The 18,632-nt window shown below is 44.5% G+C and overlaps 2 protein-coding genes across 4 annotated transcripts in view; one reads left to right on the top strand and one right to left on the bottom strand.

The window, feature by feature from the left end:
• Positions 1 to 1,328: 1,328 nt before the first annotated feature.
• On the top strand, positions 1,329 to 2,746 carry RPS27 (ribosomal protein S27). The gene is made up of 4 exons (XM_041744565.1): positions 1,329 to 1,643; positions 1,916 to 2,024; positions 2,182 to 2,292; positions 2,663 to 2,746. Exons 1-4 carry the CDS (start codon positions 1,638 to 1,640, stop codon positions 2,689 to 2,691), a joined length of 255 nt encoding a protein of 84 aa, XP_041600499.1. The 5' UTR covers positions 1,329 to 1,637; the 3' UTR covers positions 2,692 to 2,746.
• Positions 2,747 to 2,871: 125 nt separating this feature from the next.
• NUP210L (nucleoporin 210 like) overlaps positions 2,872 to 18,632 on the bottom strand; it is an 86,436-nt gene continuing 70,675 nt past the window's right edge. For 2 of the 3 annotated variants that reach the window (XM_041744358.1, XM_041744349.1), the window contains exons 27-32: positions 12,272 to 12,398; positions 8,618 to 8,767; positions 7,068 to 7,318; positions 6,222 to 6,426; positions 3,678 to 3,782; positions 2,872 to 3,390 (exon numbers count right to left, since the gene is read on the bottom strand). In XM_041744358.1, the coding sequence (XP_041600292.1) occupies positions 3,122 to 3,390; positions 3,678 to 3,782; positions 6,222 to 6,426; positions 7,068 to 7,318; positions 8,618 to 8,767; positions 12,272 to 12,398 (1,107 nt within the window). In that variant the 3' untranslated portion in view covers positions 2,872 to 3,121. The remainder of the gene's footprint in view (positions 3,391 to 3,677; positions 3,783 to 6,221; positions 6,427 to 7,067; positions 7,319 to 8,617; positions 8,768 to 12,271; positions 12,399 to 18,632) is intronic. The other variant, XM_041744365.1, reaches the window with a different exon arrangement.

Below are 18,632 nucleotides of genomic sequence, written 5' to 3' on the forward strand. Positions count from 1 at the left end.
TGGGGCTTCATTAGCAACAGTATTCCTTCTGGGACCCTGTGTGTGCGTTTCTCAGACAAGCCAGTTACAGGAAGAGAGATATTGGTACTATAAATGTCTGGTTTCGTACCTTTTTTTTTTTTTTAAAGATTTTATTTGACAGCAGGGCAGAGGGAGAGGGAGAAGCAGGCTCCCCGCTGAGCAGGGATCCCGAAAAGGAGCTCGACCCCAGGACTCCAGGGATCATCACCTGAGCCGAAAGGGAGATATTTAACCGACTGAGCCACTCAGGGACCCATGGTTTCATTCTTTGGATGAGGTACGGATCTTTAACACAGCCCCGAGGCCGCCCTCGTGGGACCACATGAAAGGGCTGTGAAAAGGCAAGGAAAAAGCTTAAGTGGAAAACATGGCTATAAAGAAACAAGTTTATCTTTGCTTTTTTTGGGGAAAAAGAAAACTGTTCAAACTATTTACTTTTCTAACAGTGGGTCAGAATTGTCCTCGTGTAGAGCATACTGGTACTACACTTCCCTCATCCGGTCATGTTCGCGCCGGCGCTTGCCCCTTCTCAGACACCACCACTGAACCCACTTTGTCCATTCTCTCACTTCCCACCATGTCTTCAAGCTGTATCACAAATCTTGAGTTTTCGCTATTTCTCCTCACTAGCCAAAGTGTCCTTTATTCTTCAACTTTCATTAATTCTGACAATAACCCAGCAAATTCTTTTTTTTTTTTCCATTTTGCTTGGAACTGGACTCCATCCCCAGAGTGTGGTGCGTGTGGTGTCCACCCCTCCAAACGGTACCGATGCTGGGGTACAATAGCTGTTCCTGAACCCGGCCCCGGACGCTCTGCCCTTCACTCGGAGCTCAGGCAACTATGCCTCCCCTCCGTCTGGCCCTGGGTTTTGTCCGTCAACCCACACAGTGCTTCTGTGCAGACTCCGGCCCCTCAGAGATCCCTCTTCCCAGTGCCGCTGTCACTCTGGAAGTTCGACTCTGGCCGCGGGGCGGGTGTTTGCACCCGACACTCCACGCCCCTGACCGGAGCTCACACGCCTCTGCTTGGATTCCCAGACGCCGTCGAGAAGTCGTCGGTCCTCTGGTGACAAAGGGACCTTCTAGAGGCTGGGCCCGACTGTAGAAGACGTGGCTCCGGTTCCGGTTTGCTTTCTCTTCGTCCTTTCCAGTGTGTCAGTGCGGGTGTGCAATGTCCAGCCCCACAGCCGCCCAGGGCGAGCACTACGCCAGCGTCTGATGTCATCGTCACTTAAAGGAAAACCACTGGATAAAACAAAACAGCCGCTGACCTCGCAGCAAGCTGGGGATGCGGGGAAATAGGCGGGCCTTCTTTTCCCGTGTTTACACTTCGGAGTACTGACTGGGCAAAGTAAACCCACGGAAAAACAGCAAAGGAAGCGGAGAGGTCCCAGGCAGGGCGGGGCGCGCCTCTTCGTCAGCGTACCCTACGGACGCGCTCCCACGGTCGCGGCGCAGCAGCCCGTCCAAAGGCGCTGGTTTCTGCCACTGGCGGCGCGCGGACTTCGGCATGGCGGCCGAACGCGCGCGCGTCATTTCCGGCGGGCGGCGGATATAAGCGACAGGATTTCCGCTTTCGCTCCTTTCCGGCGGTGACGACCTCCCCACGAGAACATGCCCGTGAGTTCCTCCGCCCGGGTCTCGGCGGAGCCCTCGCTTCCCGCGCGCGCGCGTGCTCCTCCGCCGGGTGCGGGCCGTGGGGGCCGGCCGCGGAGCGCGGGCGGCCGGGGGCGGCCGGCGGGCGGCCCGGGGCGGGGATAAGATGGCGGCCCCGCTGTGGACGCCGGGCGGTGCGGGCTGCCGCTGCTTTTGCTTCTTGCTCCTGTTCCTCCTCCTCCCCACCCTACTACCCCGGGCCGTTGCCGCTCTGACCACACCTTGTGCCCCCGTAGCTTGCGAAGGATCTCCTGCACCCGTCCCCGGAAGAGGAGAAGAGGAAGCACAAGAAGAAGCGCCTGGTGCAGAGCCCCAACTCCTACTTCATGGACGTGAAGTGCCCGGGTGAGGGGCGCCGCCAGGGGGGAACGACGCGGGAGGGGGAGGGGAGGGCCCCGGGGTGGGGGTGAGGAGAGCGGCGGGTTCCGAGCGGGCTCCAGCGATGAGGGCCTGAAAAGGCCTGAAAGGTCCTCACTCCCCGCTTCCTGACGTCTCTTCCCAGGATGCTACAAAATCACCACCGTTTTCAGCCACGCACAGACGGTAGTTCTGTGTGTCGGCTGTTCTACTGTCCTCTGCCAGCCCACGGGAGGAAAAGCAAGGCTTACAGAAGGTGAGCTGCTGAGCGAACGTCGTCGTTGGGGCTTGAATCTTGGAGCGGGGGGGGGGGGGGTGTCGTGTGTCCTCACACCGCCTCGTGCAGGCTGTTGGATTGGAAAGTTCGCTGGCCACCCTCCCGCAACAGGATTGCCAGAAACCACACATTCCGTAGATCCAAAACAAACCTAAAGCTGTATCTGGGTAATGATGAAAGGGGCTTCATACGAGTGAGCGCGAGGGCTATTAACGGCTGAGGTGGTAGCTGTAAGTTTTGAGGAAAGTAAAGATGTAGTTTTCCTGTGGATGGATTAGCCACGCTCGTTTCTTGGGGGTGGCAGGATAAGGTAGGCTGCTATCAACCTCTGAACCGTTTTTTCTTCCAGGATGCTCCTTCAGGCGGAAGCAGCACTAAAAGCTCCCTGAATCAAGATGAGTGGGACACTATTCCAATAAACAGATTTTGGATACATCCTGTTTTATTGTCTTTGTTTTACTGCTAGGAAGTTCTACTCAAGTACTCAGGGGCACCCAGAAGAGTGGACTGCTAGTCATTTGGGGCAAGTAAGTGGCCAAGTACTTAAATCCATATGGAACATTGCTATCCAGCTAGGCTCACTGACTAAATCTTTGGAACTTGATAGAAACATGGGATGCTATATAAATGGGATACTTTCTTTCACTCTTACATTTCCATTTTTTAACTGCTAGTTGAAAACAGTCTACCACACCACTTTAGTGCTGAACACCTTAGGATCGATCCTTTATTTACAGTTTTTGGAAAGCTAGTTTGGGGGCTTATGGCTCCAGTTCTTTACAGCTGAAGGGATTTGTCTAAGTGGAGTTTAGTGCCTTACACTCCACAGCCAGTGTTGTAGCCGACTCTGAGCTGGTGGGGGTTGGGAACTCAGGAAAGGCGGAGGAGAACGTGTGGTGGGGATATAAGAACCTAGGAGTAAAAATGAGAGACAGATGAAGTGTGAATGTGAATGAAATGTGGGTATTTGAATTTTTAAAGGTAAGGGTGGTGATTCTTTACCTGGTTGTGATGTTCCTACAGTTGGCACATAAACAATGGGAACTGTCTGTATCTTGTTTAAGACGGCATTGTATGCTGAAAAAAACAAAAACAAGGCAGACGTCCCCATTATCTCAAGGTTTAGCAGTGGATTCCAGTTCTGAGTGGGGTCTGTCACATGCAGTTTACTGCTACTTGGTGGTAAGTTGAGCGGGACCTGTCATCCACTTGGCGACTAGGGCTAGGTAGGCTGAATGAGTTCCAGCTGGTTATCACAAATGAGATGTGATAAACACCTGATTTTTATCCTCATTGTAGGTGAAATTAAAGGAAAGCAGTTTCTAAGTTAAAAGTCCAGGGTGTTGAACGTAAAGGCTCCTTACCTAGAAAGATGAAAGCTGTTGATGCCAGCATTGCAAAAAGGGTAAAGAGGATGGTCTGGTGAGAGCTCAGGAACTTCTGGAGGACACTTGAATCTTTACACTGATCTGTGCATTGGTCAGAACAAAAGGTGTAATAGTTACTTAAAGCATTTAGGGCAGGTGACCACATTTGAAAACCCATCATGGGTATCTAGCAGAAACTCCAGCCCAGCCTTCTGGGAAATAGTTTGGATTCTAAAAGAGGGGAATTATGTACTTGGCTCCTCCACCTCTTTTTTGGCTTGTTCCTATCTCCTAGGTTATAAACTCTCAAACTTTGAGTCTTCTATTTCTTCTCCACTTACAAATGGATAAATACTCTGCTACTTAAATACCTGTTGCCTTTCCTGTGTAACTTTAATTCCAAGTCACTTGGTTCTCTTCACCAGATTTGTAATTGTGGTAACTGAGCTTCCGGTTCTAATTCCTTCTACCCTGAAAATCTTTGGATCACCAATCACCAACCACCTCTTAAATCCAGGAGTCCTCCTGTCCTTTTTTACTTTGGATGTCATTTTTTTTTTTTCCTTAAAGATTTTATTCATTCATGACAGACACAGGCAGAGAGAGAAGCAGGCTCCATGCCGGGAGCCCAACATGGGACTCGATCCCAGGTCTCCAGGATCACACCCCAGGCTGCAGGTGGCACTAAACCGCTGCACCACTGGGGCTGCCCCTAAAAAAAATTTTCTATTCTAATCCTTGATCCAACTGTTGAAAGCTTTTGGCTTTCCAATGCTCATAGGGTAAAAGAGTCCAAATAAAACTTTTTTTTTTTTTTTTTAATTTTTATTTATTTATGATAGTCACAGAGAGAGAGAGAGAGAGAGGCAGAGACACAGGAAGAGGGAGAAGCAGGCTCCATGCACTGGGAGCCCGACGTGGGATTTGATCCCGGATCTCCAGGATCACGCCCTGGGCCAAAGGCAAGCGCTAAACCGCTGCGCCACCCAGGGATCCCCAAATAAAACTTATAGGACATTATCAGCCTTTCCAGTACCCCCTTTGTTCTGGCTTCATTGAACTAATTACTGTTTTGTTAATTAGGCCCTGTTTTATTTTATTTTATTATTTTTTTTTAGGCCCTGTTTTAAATTTGATTTCTGTACTGGGTATGCCTGGCATAAACCAGTGGGCACTCAATGTGCTTGTGTGAAGAACGTGAAGGCTTGTTTGGATCTTAGTGTCTGACTACTCCTAACCATCATGATTGTATTGTTCCCACTGGCAAGGGTTCTTAACCATTTATTGTGCCATGAGCAACTTGGGCAGTATGGTAAAACCTATGGATCCTATCTCAAAATAGAATTTTTAACACAAAAAATAAGGAAACCTATAACTTTTATGTAATTTTGAAGTGAATTTTGAGATCTAATAATTGGAACATGAAAATATTTGAATTCTGTTGGTGACAGTCACACATAATGCTGTTACTGTGGTTTGTTGCCTATATTCATAAAATTGGTAGAAATACAAGCTTTCAATTAGAGGTTAATTGAAAATGTGCAGTTTTTCCTCCCATTGAAGGTCATGGGCACCTAGAATTCCATCCATGGACCCTAGCAAAAACCTGTTAAACTCTAGATTTAAAAACTCCAGCAGAAAGAACATAGATTAGAGTTGAACACTGTTTATAGTGCTGGGACCTTGAGCACCTCAATTTCCTCAGTTCTTAAAGGGAAAAACATCTACTTTAGAGTTACCAGAGAACAAATGCACTTGTACTGGCCAGTACATAACAGGTTCTTGTAAAAACAAACCTTCCCACTGGAGACAAATGAGGGCTCCATCTAGTTCACTCCCAGTTAATTCAAAGAACACTTTCTCTGGAGGGATGGACAAGTAGAGGTGGCAGTATAAAGAGGACCATTTTTTTTTTTTTTTTTTTTTGGCTTTCCTAACACTTTTCCATGACTACACATGGCATAGTTTCTAAACTGAATAATGGCTAGAATCAGGGATTTTGGAAAGGAAAGTCTTAGTTCTAGGGCTATCACCATTTGCTGCTTGCTTGATATAAAAAGATATGCCAGGGCAGCCTGGGTAGCTCAGCGGTTTAGCACCGCCTTCAGCCCAGGGCCTGATCCTGGAGACCTGGGATTGAGTCCCATGTCAGGTTCCCTGTGTGGAGCCTGCTTCTCCCTCTGCCTGTCTCTCTCTCTCTGTGTGTCTCATGAATAAAGTCTTAAAAAAAAAAATCTGCCAGATATTTTTGAAGAAAAACACTTAAGAGGTTTAAAATAGGGAAAGTGGTACACTTAACAAAGCTGAGAAGCTCTTAAGCTGATAATAACTACCCTTAAATAATTGTATGTTAAGTAGAACATCTTGATGGTGATAGAGCTACCTGAAGGTTATGTTTTAGGTAGGTGTGGAAAATAAAGATCAGGCCCCAGCTAATTTGAATAATCTTGGTCAAGTGGCTGAACGTTTTTCGTTAACTAAGTAATAATACATTGTCATTTCCACCTCTGTAGATTAAAAACCAGAGCCCCCAGTGCTCACCTGTACCAGATTTATCCTTCAGAGCTCTCACTAGCACAGCCTCACTTTGACTGGTGAGCGCACAGGAAATATTGATGAAAATGGGTGATGCCGTCTGCTGAAGGGAGGTGAAGTTGACTACTCTTACCGGGTAGACAGCCAGGCCAGGTGTGAGGGAAGACTGCCTGTGGCCAGAGACCACTAGAACTGGGGAGCTAGGGAAGACCTTGAAGAAAAGATAAAATGGCACTTGTTTGACAAGAAAAATGTTTTGTATCAATATTGCATTCCAATCTTAAACATACAGTAAGATCCCCGTATTACTAGCTAGCAATCTGACAATAAGTCATCTGCTTTTTCACACTTAGATGTGTTGAAGTAGATAAGGAAGAAAATGATTTGTGAGGATGAACTAGGTTTCCAGAAAGCTCTGAACTAGCGGTGCCTGTGTGGCTCAATCAGTCAAGCGTTCGATTCTTGGATTTGGCTCAGGTCCTGACCTCATGGGTCATGGGGTTCCATGCTCAGCAGGAGTCTGCTTGGATATTTAACACCCTCTGCCACCCCCTGCCCACCCTCACTCTCAAATTTCTTTTTTGACTTTTAAACTAGAATCAAATATTTTTTTAAGAGAACACTGGTATTATCTTCTGGACTGACAAAGCTCATGACCTAAATTTTGGATTCTGGGAGTCCCCTGCCATTGTGAATGGGATAGGTTTTCTTCATTATGCTTTAAGAAACAGCCCCCATGGTGAATTTTATCAAGTCACTCCATAACTCTTCCTTTGCCCTTGGACTAAGAATGAAGACTCCTTTTCCAAAACCTTGATCTCCATTATGTTTTTGGTTCAGTGCTTCATATACCTCTAGCTTCTCAAGAACTCTGTCGACCCCCAGCACTCTTATCTCCCCGATGTCTTGTCTGTGGCTGAGAACCACTTCTGACTGATTGATGTAAAAGGCTGGGATGAAAGGAATGAGGATTCTTTGCATTCCGTTCCTGCTCCGTTCACTGACCAATGTAGCCCACCCATAGACTGAGGTGTCAGCCACACTGAGGGCCTGTAGCAGCTCTTCTGACTGGGGTCGAACCTTGATTAGGCAGACATAAACTCCTGAAGAAAAGATGAAAAACTGAGCAGGAAGGTTCAGAGACAAAATGGAAGCAAATTCAGAAGAAAATGTGAACTCAACTTTGAGTGTTTACTATTAGCAAATTATTGGCCTCTAGAGGGGGAGGATACCAAAGAAAACAGTCCCAGGCAACCTAAGTTTGAACTTGTTTAAATCAACATGTCAGGTAGTAATAAATAACACAGTGCAAACGGGAAACTGAATATATAGAATGAAGTAACCAAGAGTTGCTGAGATCAGGAAAAGGTTTGTGAAAGACGCTTTGAGAGTGTGGCTTAGTCATGTCTCTGACTGTATCTCAGTGGCCTTAGATGGCCTTATTTCTGACAACAGTATTGTTCTAATTATCCATGCTCAAAGTCAGCTGGTTTTTGACAGACACCCTTTCCTTCATTCCTAAATCCAACTATCCTCCAAATCTTGCTAACTTATTTTTTGAAATGTCTCTGACATCTGCCCCTCTATATACATCTCCCTGTTACTCTGGGCTAGACTCTCATCAGTTCGTACTTGGAGTACTGCAGTGGCCCCTTCATTGGCCTCCCTGCCTCCCACTCTTCCCTCTCCTTTCTGTGTCCTGCCAAGCTTGGAGCTCTGTGTCCTGAGATGTCACCCTTCCACAGGCCTTGCTGTGTAAAACTGCACTCTAAGCCCTGGGTTCGAGGTTGATGCTCTTCCTCCTACCTCTGCAGCATCTCATGCGTCTATTCCGTATACAGCGCTGATGAAAATGAAAAGCCGTGTCTTGCTCTCCTGTTTACAACCATGGTCTGTCTTTGCACTCAGTAGTCAGTTCAGTGCCCACTAGTTTGCTGAGTGAGCTGCTCAGTAATCAGTATTCACACCATAGTGCCTGGCCTTGGAGCAGGTCTTAGGCTGTAATATTGTCCTATTTATACGTCATGTTTGACATGAATTCTCCCATTTTGGATCAGTTGATTAATATGAAAGCATTCCAATGTCATGCCTATTTCTACTTTATGCTAGTTAATGCTACTCTGCTTGGAATATCCTTCAGTTCAACAACAAACACTGCTGCTTTCTGGGGGGTTAAAGATGAATGATCCAAGCCTAGAGATAACAGTGACTAGCTAAGAAGAAAATAGAAGACTATAACAGAAAAGCACAGGGTGATACAGAGACTGAACAAAAATGTTGGTTGAGAAAGTTTCCATTGTTATATAGTCAATGAAACTGGAAAGTGCAATTGCAATCCAATAAGGAAGTGACAACTGTTAGAGATGGAAACAAGGGCACCAGATCCAGCTGGTGGGACCCACCTTTCTCCATGCTGAAACCTGCATGGACATTGAAGATTTTGCTTGCTGGGATGTCTAGCAAAGTATTACTGAACTGTACATGGCATAGCACAAGGGTCTCAGGAAGAAGTATTGTTGTAATGGCCAAGGCCTGACTTGGGGTACAGGATCCTAATAAGCAGAAAAAAGATAAATAACTGCCTTAAGAATTTGTGAAAGAGGAAACATATATAGGTAGCAATTTGATTTAAGAAAAAAAAAAGGGAAAGGGAAAGATGCTCAATTGGTTGAGCATCTGACTCTTGGGTTTGGGCTCAGGTTGTGATCTCGGGGTTATGAGTTTGAGTCCTGTGTCAGGCTCTGTGCCCAGCAGGAGTCTGCTGGAGATTCCTCCTTCTGCCCCCCCCCCCATGAATAAATCATTTCTTTTTTTTTTTAAGATTTTATTTATTTATTCATGATAGTCACACAGAGAGAGACAGAGAGGCAGAGACACAGGCAGAGGGAGAAGCAGGCTCCATGCACCGGGAGCCCGACGTGGGATTCGATCCCAGGTCTCCAGGATCGCGCCCTGGGCCAAAGGCAGGCGCCAAACCGCTGTGCCACCCAGGGATCCCGAATAAATCATTTCTTATTAAAGGAGGGAAAAGGGGTGGCAGCTGGCTGGCTTAGTCAGAAGAGCATGCAACTCGATCTCAGGGTTGTGAGTTCAAGGCCCACATCACCCAATGTAGAGATCATTTTAAAAAAATAGTGAAAAAGAGGGTCAGTTCTCTCTGATCTGGCCAGCCCTGTTGGCTCCTGCTACAATCAAGGTGAAAGAATAGCTAAGACCCTTGCTTTTGCTGGTTTGTGAATGACTATAGTGGGGGCTTCCATTATCAATATCATAGGGGCCCTCTTTCAAAAGTTTTTGGAATTCATCAGTGGAAATGAGATAGACTCTAGTGAAACTAGACAGCTATTACAGTTGCAAGGTAGCTTTTCAGTCTAAGAAGGTTTGTTTCCCATAACCAATTGCAGTGTGATTCAAATTAGAGATCTCTAGAATTTTATTACAAATGGTATCTTAAACAGAAGCCACACAGCCAGCAAGAAATGGACTGGTGCCATGGTTGGGTCAGCTGCAATGGATGACATTCTAGATTAAATAGGAGGTGGTGTCCTGTTAACAAGATTTTCCCCTGCACAGTTTCTTAATGGTCTCAGTTGGTTGAAACTCTTTCTTAGCTGCCAGTAGTCCAGTGACCATTCTTATCTTTTGGAAACTATCAGCAAGTAATAGCAAAGGAGCTGTTTCATGAGTTTTGTAATAAAATCAGTTGTCTTAGATTCTGGGGGAAAAAAATTGCAAGGTGTAAATCATAAGATAGACAATAATGAGTGGATAGGTTATAAACAGTACTTTGTAAAAGAACCTTGAAAACTTTAAAAATCAAATATTTATATATTATATATACTTATACTATGATAAAATTAAATAATCTGAAAATAAAATAAGTTTAAAAATTTAAGGACAAAAAGGGCAATTATACTTTATAGATAGGTCAGCCCAGGTGGCTCAGCAGTTTAGCGCCACCTTCAGTCCAGGACGTGATCCTGGAGACCCGGGATGGAGTCCTGTGTTGGGCTCCCTGCATGGAGCCTGCTTCTCCCTCTGCCTGTGTTTCTGCCTCTCTCTGCCGCCCGTCCCCCCTGCCTCTCATGAATAAATAAATAAAATATTAAAAAAATAAAAAAGAATAATAAACTTATAGATAGTAATTATATTCTGGACTTTAGTTTTGCATGTTCTCTTGGCAAAAAAAAATTAGAATTTGTTCTTTCTTAAAAAAAAAAAGAATTAAAGAATTTATGTGGACTTTGGAGTGGGAAGATCTACCACTTCTGCCACTAATTGTTACCTTGTACATGTTACTTGCTCTTAGATTTGGTATTTCTCACTTTTATAATGATGATAATAATTACATAAGATTGTTAAATGAGGGGCGTCTGGGTGGCTCAGTCGGTTAAACATCCGACTCTTGATCCAGCTCAGGTCTTGATCTCAAGGTGTGAGTTCAAGCCCCATGTTGGGTACAGGGCATGGAGCCTACTTTAAAAAAAGACAAAAGGGATCCCTGGGTGGCGCAGCGGTTTGGCGCCTGCCTTTGGCCCAGGGCACTATCCTGGAGACCCGGGATCGAATCCCACATCGGACTCCCGGTGCATGGAGCCTGCTTCTCCCTCTGCCTGTTTCTCTGCCTCTCTCTCTCTCTCTCTCTCTCTCTCTCTCTCTCTCTGTGACTATCATAAATAAATAAGAAAATTTAAAAAAATAAAAAATAAAAAATAAAAAAAGACAAAAAAACAAAGATTGTCAAATGAGATAAAATATATAAAAACTGCTAACATAGCACACTAGAATCTATTAGGAGTTTCTTGTATTTTAGTTTTCTTTCCTCTACTCTTTAATGATTTTTATTATTTTTTAAAAAAGTAATCTTTAGGGGCACGTGGGTGGCTCAGTGGTTGAGCATCTGCCTTTGGCTCAGGTCATGATCCTGAGATCCTGGCATCGAGTCCCACATCAGAACTTGCAGGGAGTCTGCTTCTCCCTCTGCCTATGCGTCTGCCTCTCTTTGTCTCTCATGAATAAATAAAATCTTAAAAAAAAAAAAAAAAAAAAATATATATATATATATATATATATATATATATATATATATATAGGAATTTCTATACCCAATGTGGGGCTTGAACTCAAGACCCTGAGATCAACAGTTTCACGCACCTCTGAGCCAGTCAGGCACCACACCCTCACCTTTTTTTGACACTAAATTATAGCCCAATAACAAAAAAACACCACAAAGTAAATGTGCTGAGCAAGTAACAGTTAAGATGTTGCCTACTCCAACCGTTCTTTTTTTTTTTTTAATTTTTTTTAAGATTTTTTAAAAAATTTATTTATTCATGATAGAGAGAGAGAGAGGCAGAGAGAGAAGCAGGCTCCATGCCGGGAGCCCGACGCGGGACTCGATCCCAGGACTCCAGGATTGCGCCCTGGGCCAAAGGCAGGCACAAAACCGCTGAGCCACCCAGGGATTCCCCCAACAGTTCTTAAATCTAGAGAAGCTGGAAAAGAATTGGGTCTTAGGCCTTATCCCAAACTTATTCAATCTCTGGATGAAGCCTAAGACCATATTTTTAAAAACTTTTCATGGGTATCCTTGAAAATCAGCCATGTTTGGAAATCCCTTGTTTAGGCCACTTCTCAGGCAAGGTTATAACTAGAAAAACAAGTGACTAGATTTAGCCTATATCAAAACCTGATATCCAGTCATTTGTGAGGTCATAGCTGTCAGTGATTTATCAAAGATTTTATTTATTCATGAGAGACGCACACACAGAGAGAGACAGAGACATAGGCAGAGGGAGAAGCAGGCTTCCTGCAGGGAGCCCGAAGCAGGACCTGATCCCGGGACTCCGGGATCATGTCCTGAGCCAAAGGCAGATGCTCAATCACTGAGCCATCCAGGCATCCCTGTGATTTATTTGTTAAGGTAGAGTTGGCTCTGAAATTAAAGGAAATTTGGATTACTAGTCTAGGAAATTTGGATTACTAGTCTTCAAATGAGTTGAAGGAGGATGGGAAAGTTGGAAACAATCACCCAGACATATAAAGAGATTCCTGACCTTTAAGATTAGCACCGTTTCTGCCAGTGGTAATGAAGAGCTTGAACACAGTTGAATTGGGGGTATTGGTGAGGTGGGTCTTGAGGTCAAAACTGAGTGTTAATCTTGATGATGCATTGACCACCACCTGTCAACAAACCAAAGGAAAATCTGTACCTAAATTCTTAGAAAATATTGTTCCCTCCCTTTCTAGGCTTCATAAATTATTCAGCCAAAAGCATCTGTTTCACACAAGTGCAAACTGCCCTTCTATTTCATCACATATTTAAGAACTACAAAATCTGTTTACCTTTGAGAAGAAAATATTTTTTCCTAAAAGTTGGTCTTTGTCCATTATTCCGTTTGACATCTTTCCCTTTGGATGACTCCCTATTAAAATGCCTTTGAAGACAAGTGCAACTTTCTTTAGAAAGGCTTCTTTTAGTTACATAATATCTTAGCCTTTTCTGAAACTCCAAAGTACTTTGTTTCTCTCAATAATATTTGTAATGTTCTGTCTTGTATTGCAGGTATTTTTTTGTCAAAAATCACTCCTATTAGAATCTAAGTTCTTCAGTGGAGAACCCTAATTTATCTTTGTATATCCTGTATTGTGCCTTGTCTTTTTTTTTTTTTTAAGATTTTATTTATCCATTAGAGACAGAAACAGAGAGAGACAGGCAGAGAGAAGCAGACTCCATGCAGGGAGCCTGACATGGGTCTCGATCCCGGGTCCCCAGGATCACGCCCCAGGCTGAAGGTGGCGCTAAACCACTAAGCTACCGGGGCTGCCTGTGCCTTGTCTTTAAGGCAAGTGCTTAATGATTACAATGAGAGAAGATAATTATGATCCTTTCTCCCCAAATATCTTCAACTTCATGTATATTATATGTCATTATTCATGACATTGTGTCATTATAGTAAACGTATATTATAATATAGTCTCCTCAGTACTACCACAGATTTTTGCTTTGCAAATATTAAAGGCCCTTGAAAGCAAGTTAGTGACATTAAAAGCTCAGTAAGGAAAGGAGTTTGGCTTTTTTTATCTTTGTGTTTCCAGAGCCTGGTACAGGGATGACACAGAAGAGGCCTCAGTGAGTATCTGCTAGTTAGTGAATAATTAAGTGATGATTTTAAAAAAAAGGGATCCCTGGGTGGCGCAGCGGTTTAGTGCCTGCCTTTGGCCCAGGGTGCGATCCTGGAGACCCGGGATCGAATCCCACATCGGGCTCTCGGTGCATGGAGCCTGCTTCTCCCTCTGCCTATGTCTCTGCCTCTCTATCTCTGTGTGTGACTATCATAAATAAATAAAAATTAAAAAAAAAAGTTAAAAAAATTATTTATTTATTCATGAGAGACATAGAGAGAGAGAGAGAGAGAGAGAATCAGAGACACAGGCAGAGGGAGAAGCAGGCTCCATGCAGGGAGCAGGACGTGGGACTCAATCCCAGGACTCCAAGATCAGGCCCTGGGCTGAAGCCAGGCACTAAACTGCTGAGTCACCCAGGGATCCCCTAGTGATGATTTTATAAAGGACACAAACTAGGGGGCGCCTGGGTGGCTCAATCAATTGCCTTCCTTAGGCTCAAGTCATGGTCCCGGGGTCCTGGGATGGAGCCCCTCAGCAAGGCGTCTGCTTTTCCCTCTTCCTCCCCGCCACCATCCCCATCCACCACCCACTCACATTCTCTCTCTCAAGAAAATAAAAAACAAAGTACACGGACTACGAGATCACAACCTTTTGACTTCTCTGTAGCCTCTGACAGCACAGACGGCTTCCTCCCTTGTGATCCCCTCTCTTCTTGCTTTCCTAGCACTGAGACCCTTCTCAGTCTCCTCAGGTTGTCTTCTCATGCCGCCTCTGCCCCCAGCCCACTCATCTGCTCACCATAGAAGTTCTCTTTAGATGTTATCTGATTTTCCCTTTCTACCTTTATAAACTTTTGCTGAAGCCACCCTGATTTATTCATTGGTCTTCAAGCAACATCTACTTTTGTTTGCCTTTGCACATCTACGCCTTTAGTCTAAAATAACCTGTTCTTTTGGGGCATCTGGGTGGCTCTGTTGGTTAAGTGCCTGACTCTTGGTTTCACTCAGGTCATGATCCTCAGGGTCGTGAGACAGAGCCCCACGACAGCCTCTGCACTTGGCTTGGTGGGGAGTCTGCTTGAGATTCTCTCTCTCTGCCCCTCTCCAACTTGTGCATATTCTCTCTCTAAAATAAATATATCTTAAAGAGAAAATAAAATGCTTTCTCTTATCTGCCAAATTCCTAATCCTCAAGACACTGTTTATTGTTTTGTGTGCCATGACTCAGATCTCAAGATTAGGTTGTTTTTTTTTTAAGATTTTATTTATTTATTCATGATAGACATAAGGGAGAAAGAGGCAGAGACACAGGCAGAGGAAGAAGCAGGCTCTATGCAGGAAGCCCGACGTGGGACTGGATCCCGGGACTCCAGGATCGCACCCTGGGCCAAAGGCAGGTGCCAAACCGCTGAGCCACCCAGGGATCCCCTCAAGATTAGGTTTAAGTGTCACTTCTAAAGTGACACTAAAGGGGTGCCTGGGTGGCTCAGTCGGTAAAGCATTTGCCTTTGACTCAGGTCATGATTCTGGGGTCCCCACATCAGGCTCCCTGCTCACTGGGGAGTCTGTTTCTCCTGCCGCTGCCCCTGCTTGTATGTGCTCTCTCTCTCAAATAAGTAGAGAAATAAAATATTTTTTTTAAATGTCACTTCTAGAAAATTTAGCCTTAGTGTCTAAGCAGTATTAAAGGACTTTCTTCTGCATTTTTTTTTTTTTTTTAAGACTTAGCCACCTATTTGAGAGAGAAAGCAAGAATGTTGGGTGGGGGGAGGGAAGGGAGAGGGAGAGAAGCAAACTCTGTGCTGAGCACTCAGCGCAACTCAGGGCTTAATCCCATGCTCCTAGATAATGACCCAAGCCGAAATCAAGAGTCAGACACTTAACTGACTGAGCCAGTAAGGCACCCCTCTTCTGTATTCTAAGAGCAATTTATTTTTTAAGTTGACAATTTTTTCTTTAAAGCTGTACATCAAGAATTGCATGTTCCCCCAACTAAGGCAGCCAGGTGTGTCTAGACTCAAGGAGCATTTCTGACATGTCACTTGTAAAGCACTGGTCAGTTATGTTGTAGTTATTTAAACTAAATGTGTGTGTGTGGGGGGGGGGAACTAAATATGGGATGCCTGGGTGGCTCAGTCGTTGAGTGTCTGCCTTTGGCTCAGGGCGTGATCCCAGAGTCCTGGGATTGAGTGCCATATTGGGCTCCTTGAGGGCTCCTTGCAAGGAGCCTGCTTCTCCTGTCTCTGCCTCTCTCTGTGTTTCTCATGAATAAATAAATAAAATATTTTTTAAAAATCTAAATGTAATGATTTTTTTTTTAGATTTATTTATTTATTCATAGACGCAGAGAGAGAGAGAGGCAGAGACACAGGCAGAGGGAGAAGCAGGCTCCATGCATCCTGGGTCTCCAAAATCGCAACCCAGGCTGCAGGCGGCGCCAAACCGCTGCGCCACCGGGGCTGCCCTAAATGTAATGATTTCTATCACCACTAGACTGTGAACTCTGTACAGTAACGCACCACGTACTATGTAGGCACATCTTAGGCAATTTACTCATCTAAAAAAATTGGTATAATACTTTGCAGAGTTGTTAAGATTAAAATTATACTGGATGTAAAATCAAAATTTAAGAAACACAGACACAAAATGCTAAGCCCATAGTAGATGCTCAACAAACAATAGCTGTTACATTTGAGTAATGTAAGGAGGAACAAACAAGTCCTCTGGGCACAGAGGAAGGAGACAGTCATTTCAGGGGAAAGAGGAAAGGCTTCAAGCCCATCCTTCACTTGTTCGCCCATCTCACCTTGCTTCAGGAATTCTCCCTATTTCTGCATCACATTTTCCTTCTCAACTTAATCTCTCCCATCTCAAAAAATGATCAACAAAAACTTGACTCTAGATCTTCACAGAGCTGTTTTATGCCTGCCATCCCCATGTCCTCTCAATTCTCCAGACTTACGCTCCCATCACTGCACTGAAGCCACTCATCAAAGTAACCATACTCTACTGCGAACCCATTAGTCATTTCTTTTTTTTTGTTTTTAAAGATTTTATTTATTTCTTCATGAGAGACAACAGAGAGAGAGAAAGAGAGAGAAAGGCAGAGACACAGGCAGAGGGAGAAGCAGGCTTCTCGCAGGGAGCCAGACGTGGGACTTGATCCTGGCACCAGGATCATGCCCTGGGCCAAAGGCAGATGCTCAACCGCTCAACCCAGGCATCCCCCATTAGTCATTTCTGTTTTCAGCTTACTCGACCTATCAATAACATTTGACATGGCTGATCACTTCCTCCTTCCTTGAAATACAGGGACCCCTCCACTTTTTGAAAATTTGCATTAAGCCCCATCGCTTTTATGAAAGACATTAATATGTGGTTCCCCTAAGGAAAAGAAATCCAAAGAAGATTTTTGCTTTTCCAAAAAAAGGTAAAAGGTAAAAATAGCATTCAGCATGTTTTGCAGCAAGCCATTACAGAGGCAGTATGCACCCCAGGCCCCTTTCCTGGGAACCACACTCAGCAGCTCAGCATTCAGCCATGCGGCCTTCTCCCTCCCTCCAGATTTTACTTATTTGAGAGAGAGAGAGAGAGAGAGAGGGAGCATGAGTGGAGAGGGGGGTAGCAGAGGTGGGGTAGGGACAAGCAGACTCCACGCTAAGCACAGAGCCAGATGTAGGACTCAATCTCAGGACCCTGATATAACAACCTGAGCTGAAATCAAGAGTCGGATGTTTAACCTACTGCACCACCCAGACACCCCTCAAGTGATGGCAATGCTGTCCTTTTTGCTATTCAGTCAAAAACTTGAAGCTGGGACGTCTGGGTGGCTCAGTGGTTGAGCATCTGCCTTCGGCCCAGGTCATGATCCCAGGATCTGGGATGTCCCACAACAGGCTCCCTGTGAGAAGGCTGCTTCTCCCTCTGACTATGTCTCTGCCTCTCTCCCTGTGTCTCTCATGAATACATAAATAAATATTTTTAATTTTAATTATTTATTTTAAATATTTTATTTATTTATGTTTATTTATATATTCATGAGAGACACAGGGAGAGAGGCAGAGACACAGGTAGAGGGAGAAGAGGCTCCATGCAGGGATCCCAACATGGGACTCGATCCCGGGTCTCCAGGATCACACCCTGGGCTGAAGGCAGCACTAAACCGCTGAGCTACCTGGGCTGCCCAATAAATATTAAAAAAAAAAACAAAAAAATTAAAAAACAAAACAAAACAAAAAACAAAACCTAGGGATCCCTGGGTGGCGCAACGGTTTGGCGCCTGCCTTTGGCCCAGGGCGCGATCCTGGAGACCCAGGATCGAATCCCATGTCGGGCTCCCGGTGCATGGAGCCTGCTTCTCCCTCTGCCTGTGTCTCTGCCTCTCTCTCTCTGTGACTATCATAAATAAATAAAAATAAAAAAAAAATTAAAAAAAACAGAAAACAAAAAAAACAAAACCTAAAGCTATTTTTTTTTTTGTTAAATTAGAAGTCATTCTTGATTTTATCAGATGCATTACATATAATCTGTCAGGAAATTATACTGGATCTACCTATAAAGTACACTAGAATCTGACCAACTTCTCAGTACCACCTCTTACCAGCCTGGTCCCCTGGTCCACATCATGTCTCACCTGGATCATTTCAAGAATAGCTAGCTTCCCAACTTCGATCCTTGCCCTACAGTCTAGTACCAACCAGTAGCTACAGTGAGAGGGAGAGGGAGACGGAGAGAGGGAGAGAGAGAGAGATTTTAAAACCACTCACCATGTTTCTGCAGGGGGAGGGTTGGTGTTGTTTTAAAATTTTATTTGGGGATGCCTGGGTGTAAAAATATTTTTTAAAAATCTAAATGTAATGATTTTTTTTTTAGATTTATTTATTTATTCATAGACGCAGAGAGAGAGAGAGGCAGAGACACAGGCAGAGGGAGAAGCAGGCTCCATGCATCCTGGGTCTCCAAAATCGCAACCCAGGCTGCAGGCGGCGCCAAACCGCTGCGCCACCGGGGCTGCCCTAAATGTAATGATTTCTATCACCACTAGACTGTGAACTCTGTACAGTAACGCACCACGTACTATGTAGGCACATCTTAGGCAATTTACTCATCTAAAAAAATTGGTATAATACTTTGCAGAGTTGTTAAGATTAAAATTATACTGGATGTAAAATCAAAATTTAAGAAACACAGACACAAAATGCTAAGCCCATAGTAGATGCTCAACAAACAATAGCTGTTACATTTGAGTAATGTAAGGAGGAACAAACAAGTCCTCTGGGCACAGAGGAAG

Source organism: Vulpes lagopus, chromosome 1 (genome assembly GCF_018345385.1).
Source record: "Vulpes lagopus strain Blue_001 chromosome 1, ASM1834538v1, whole genome shotgun sequence".
NCBI classification, from domain to species: Eukaryota; Metazoa; Chordata; class Mammalia; order Carnivora; family Canidae; genus Vulpes; species Vulpes lagopus.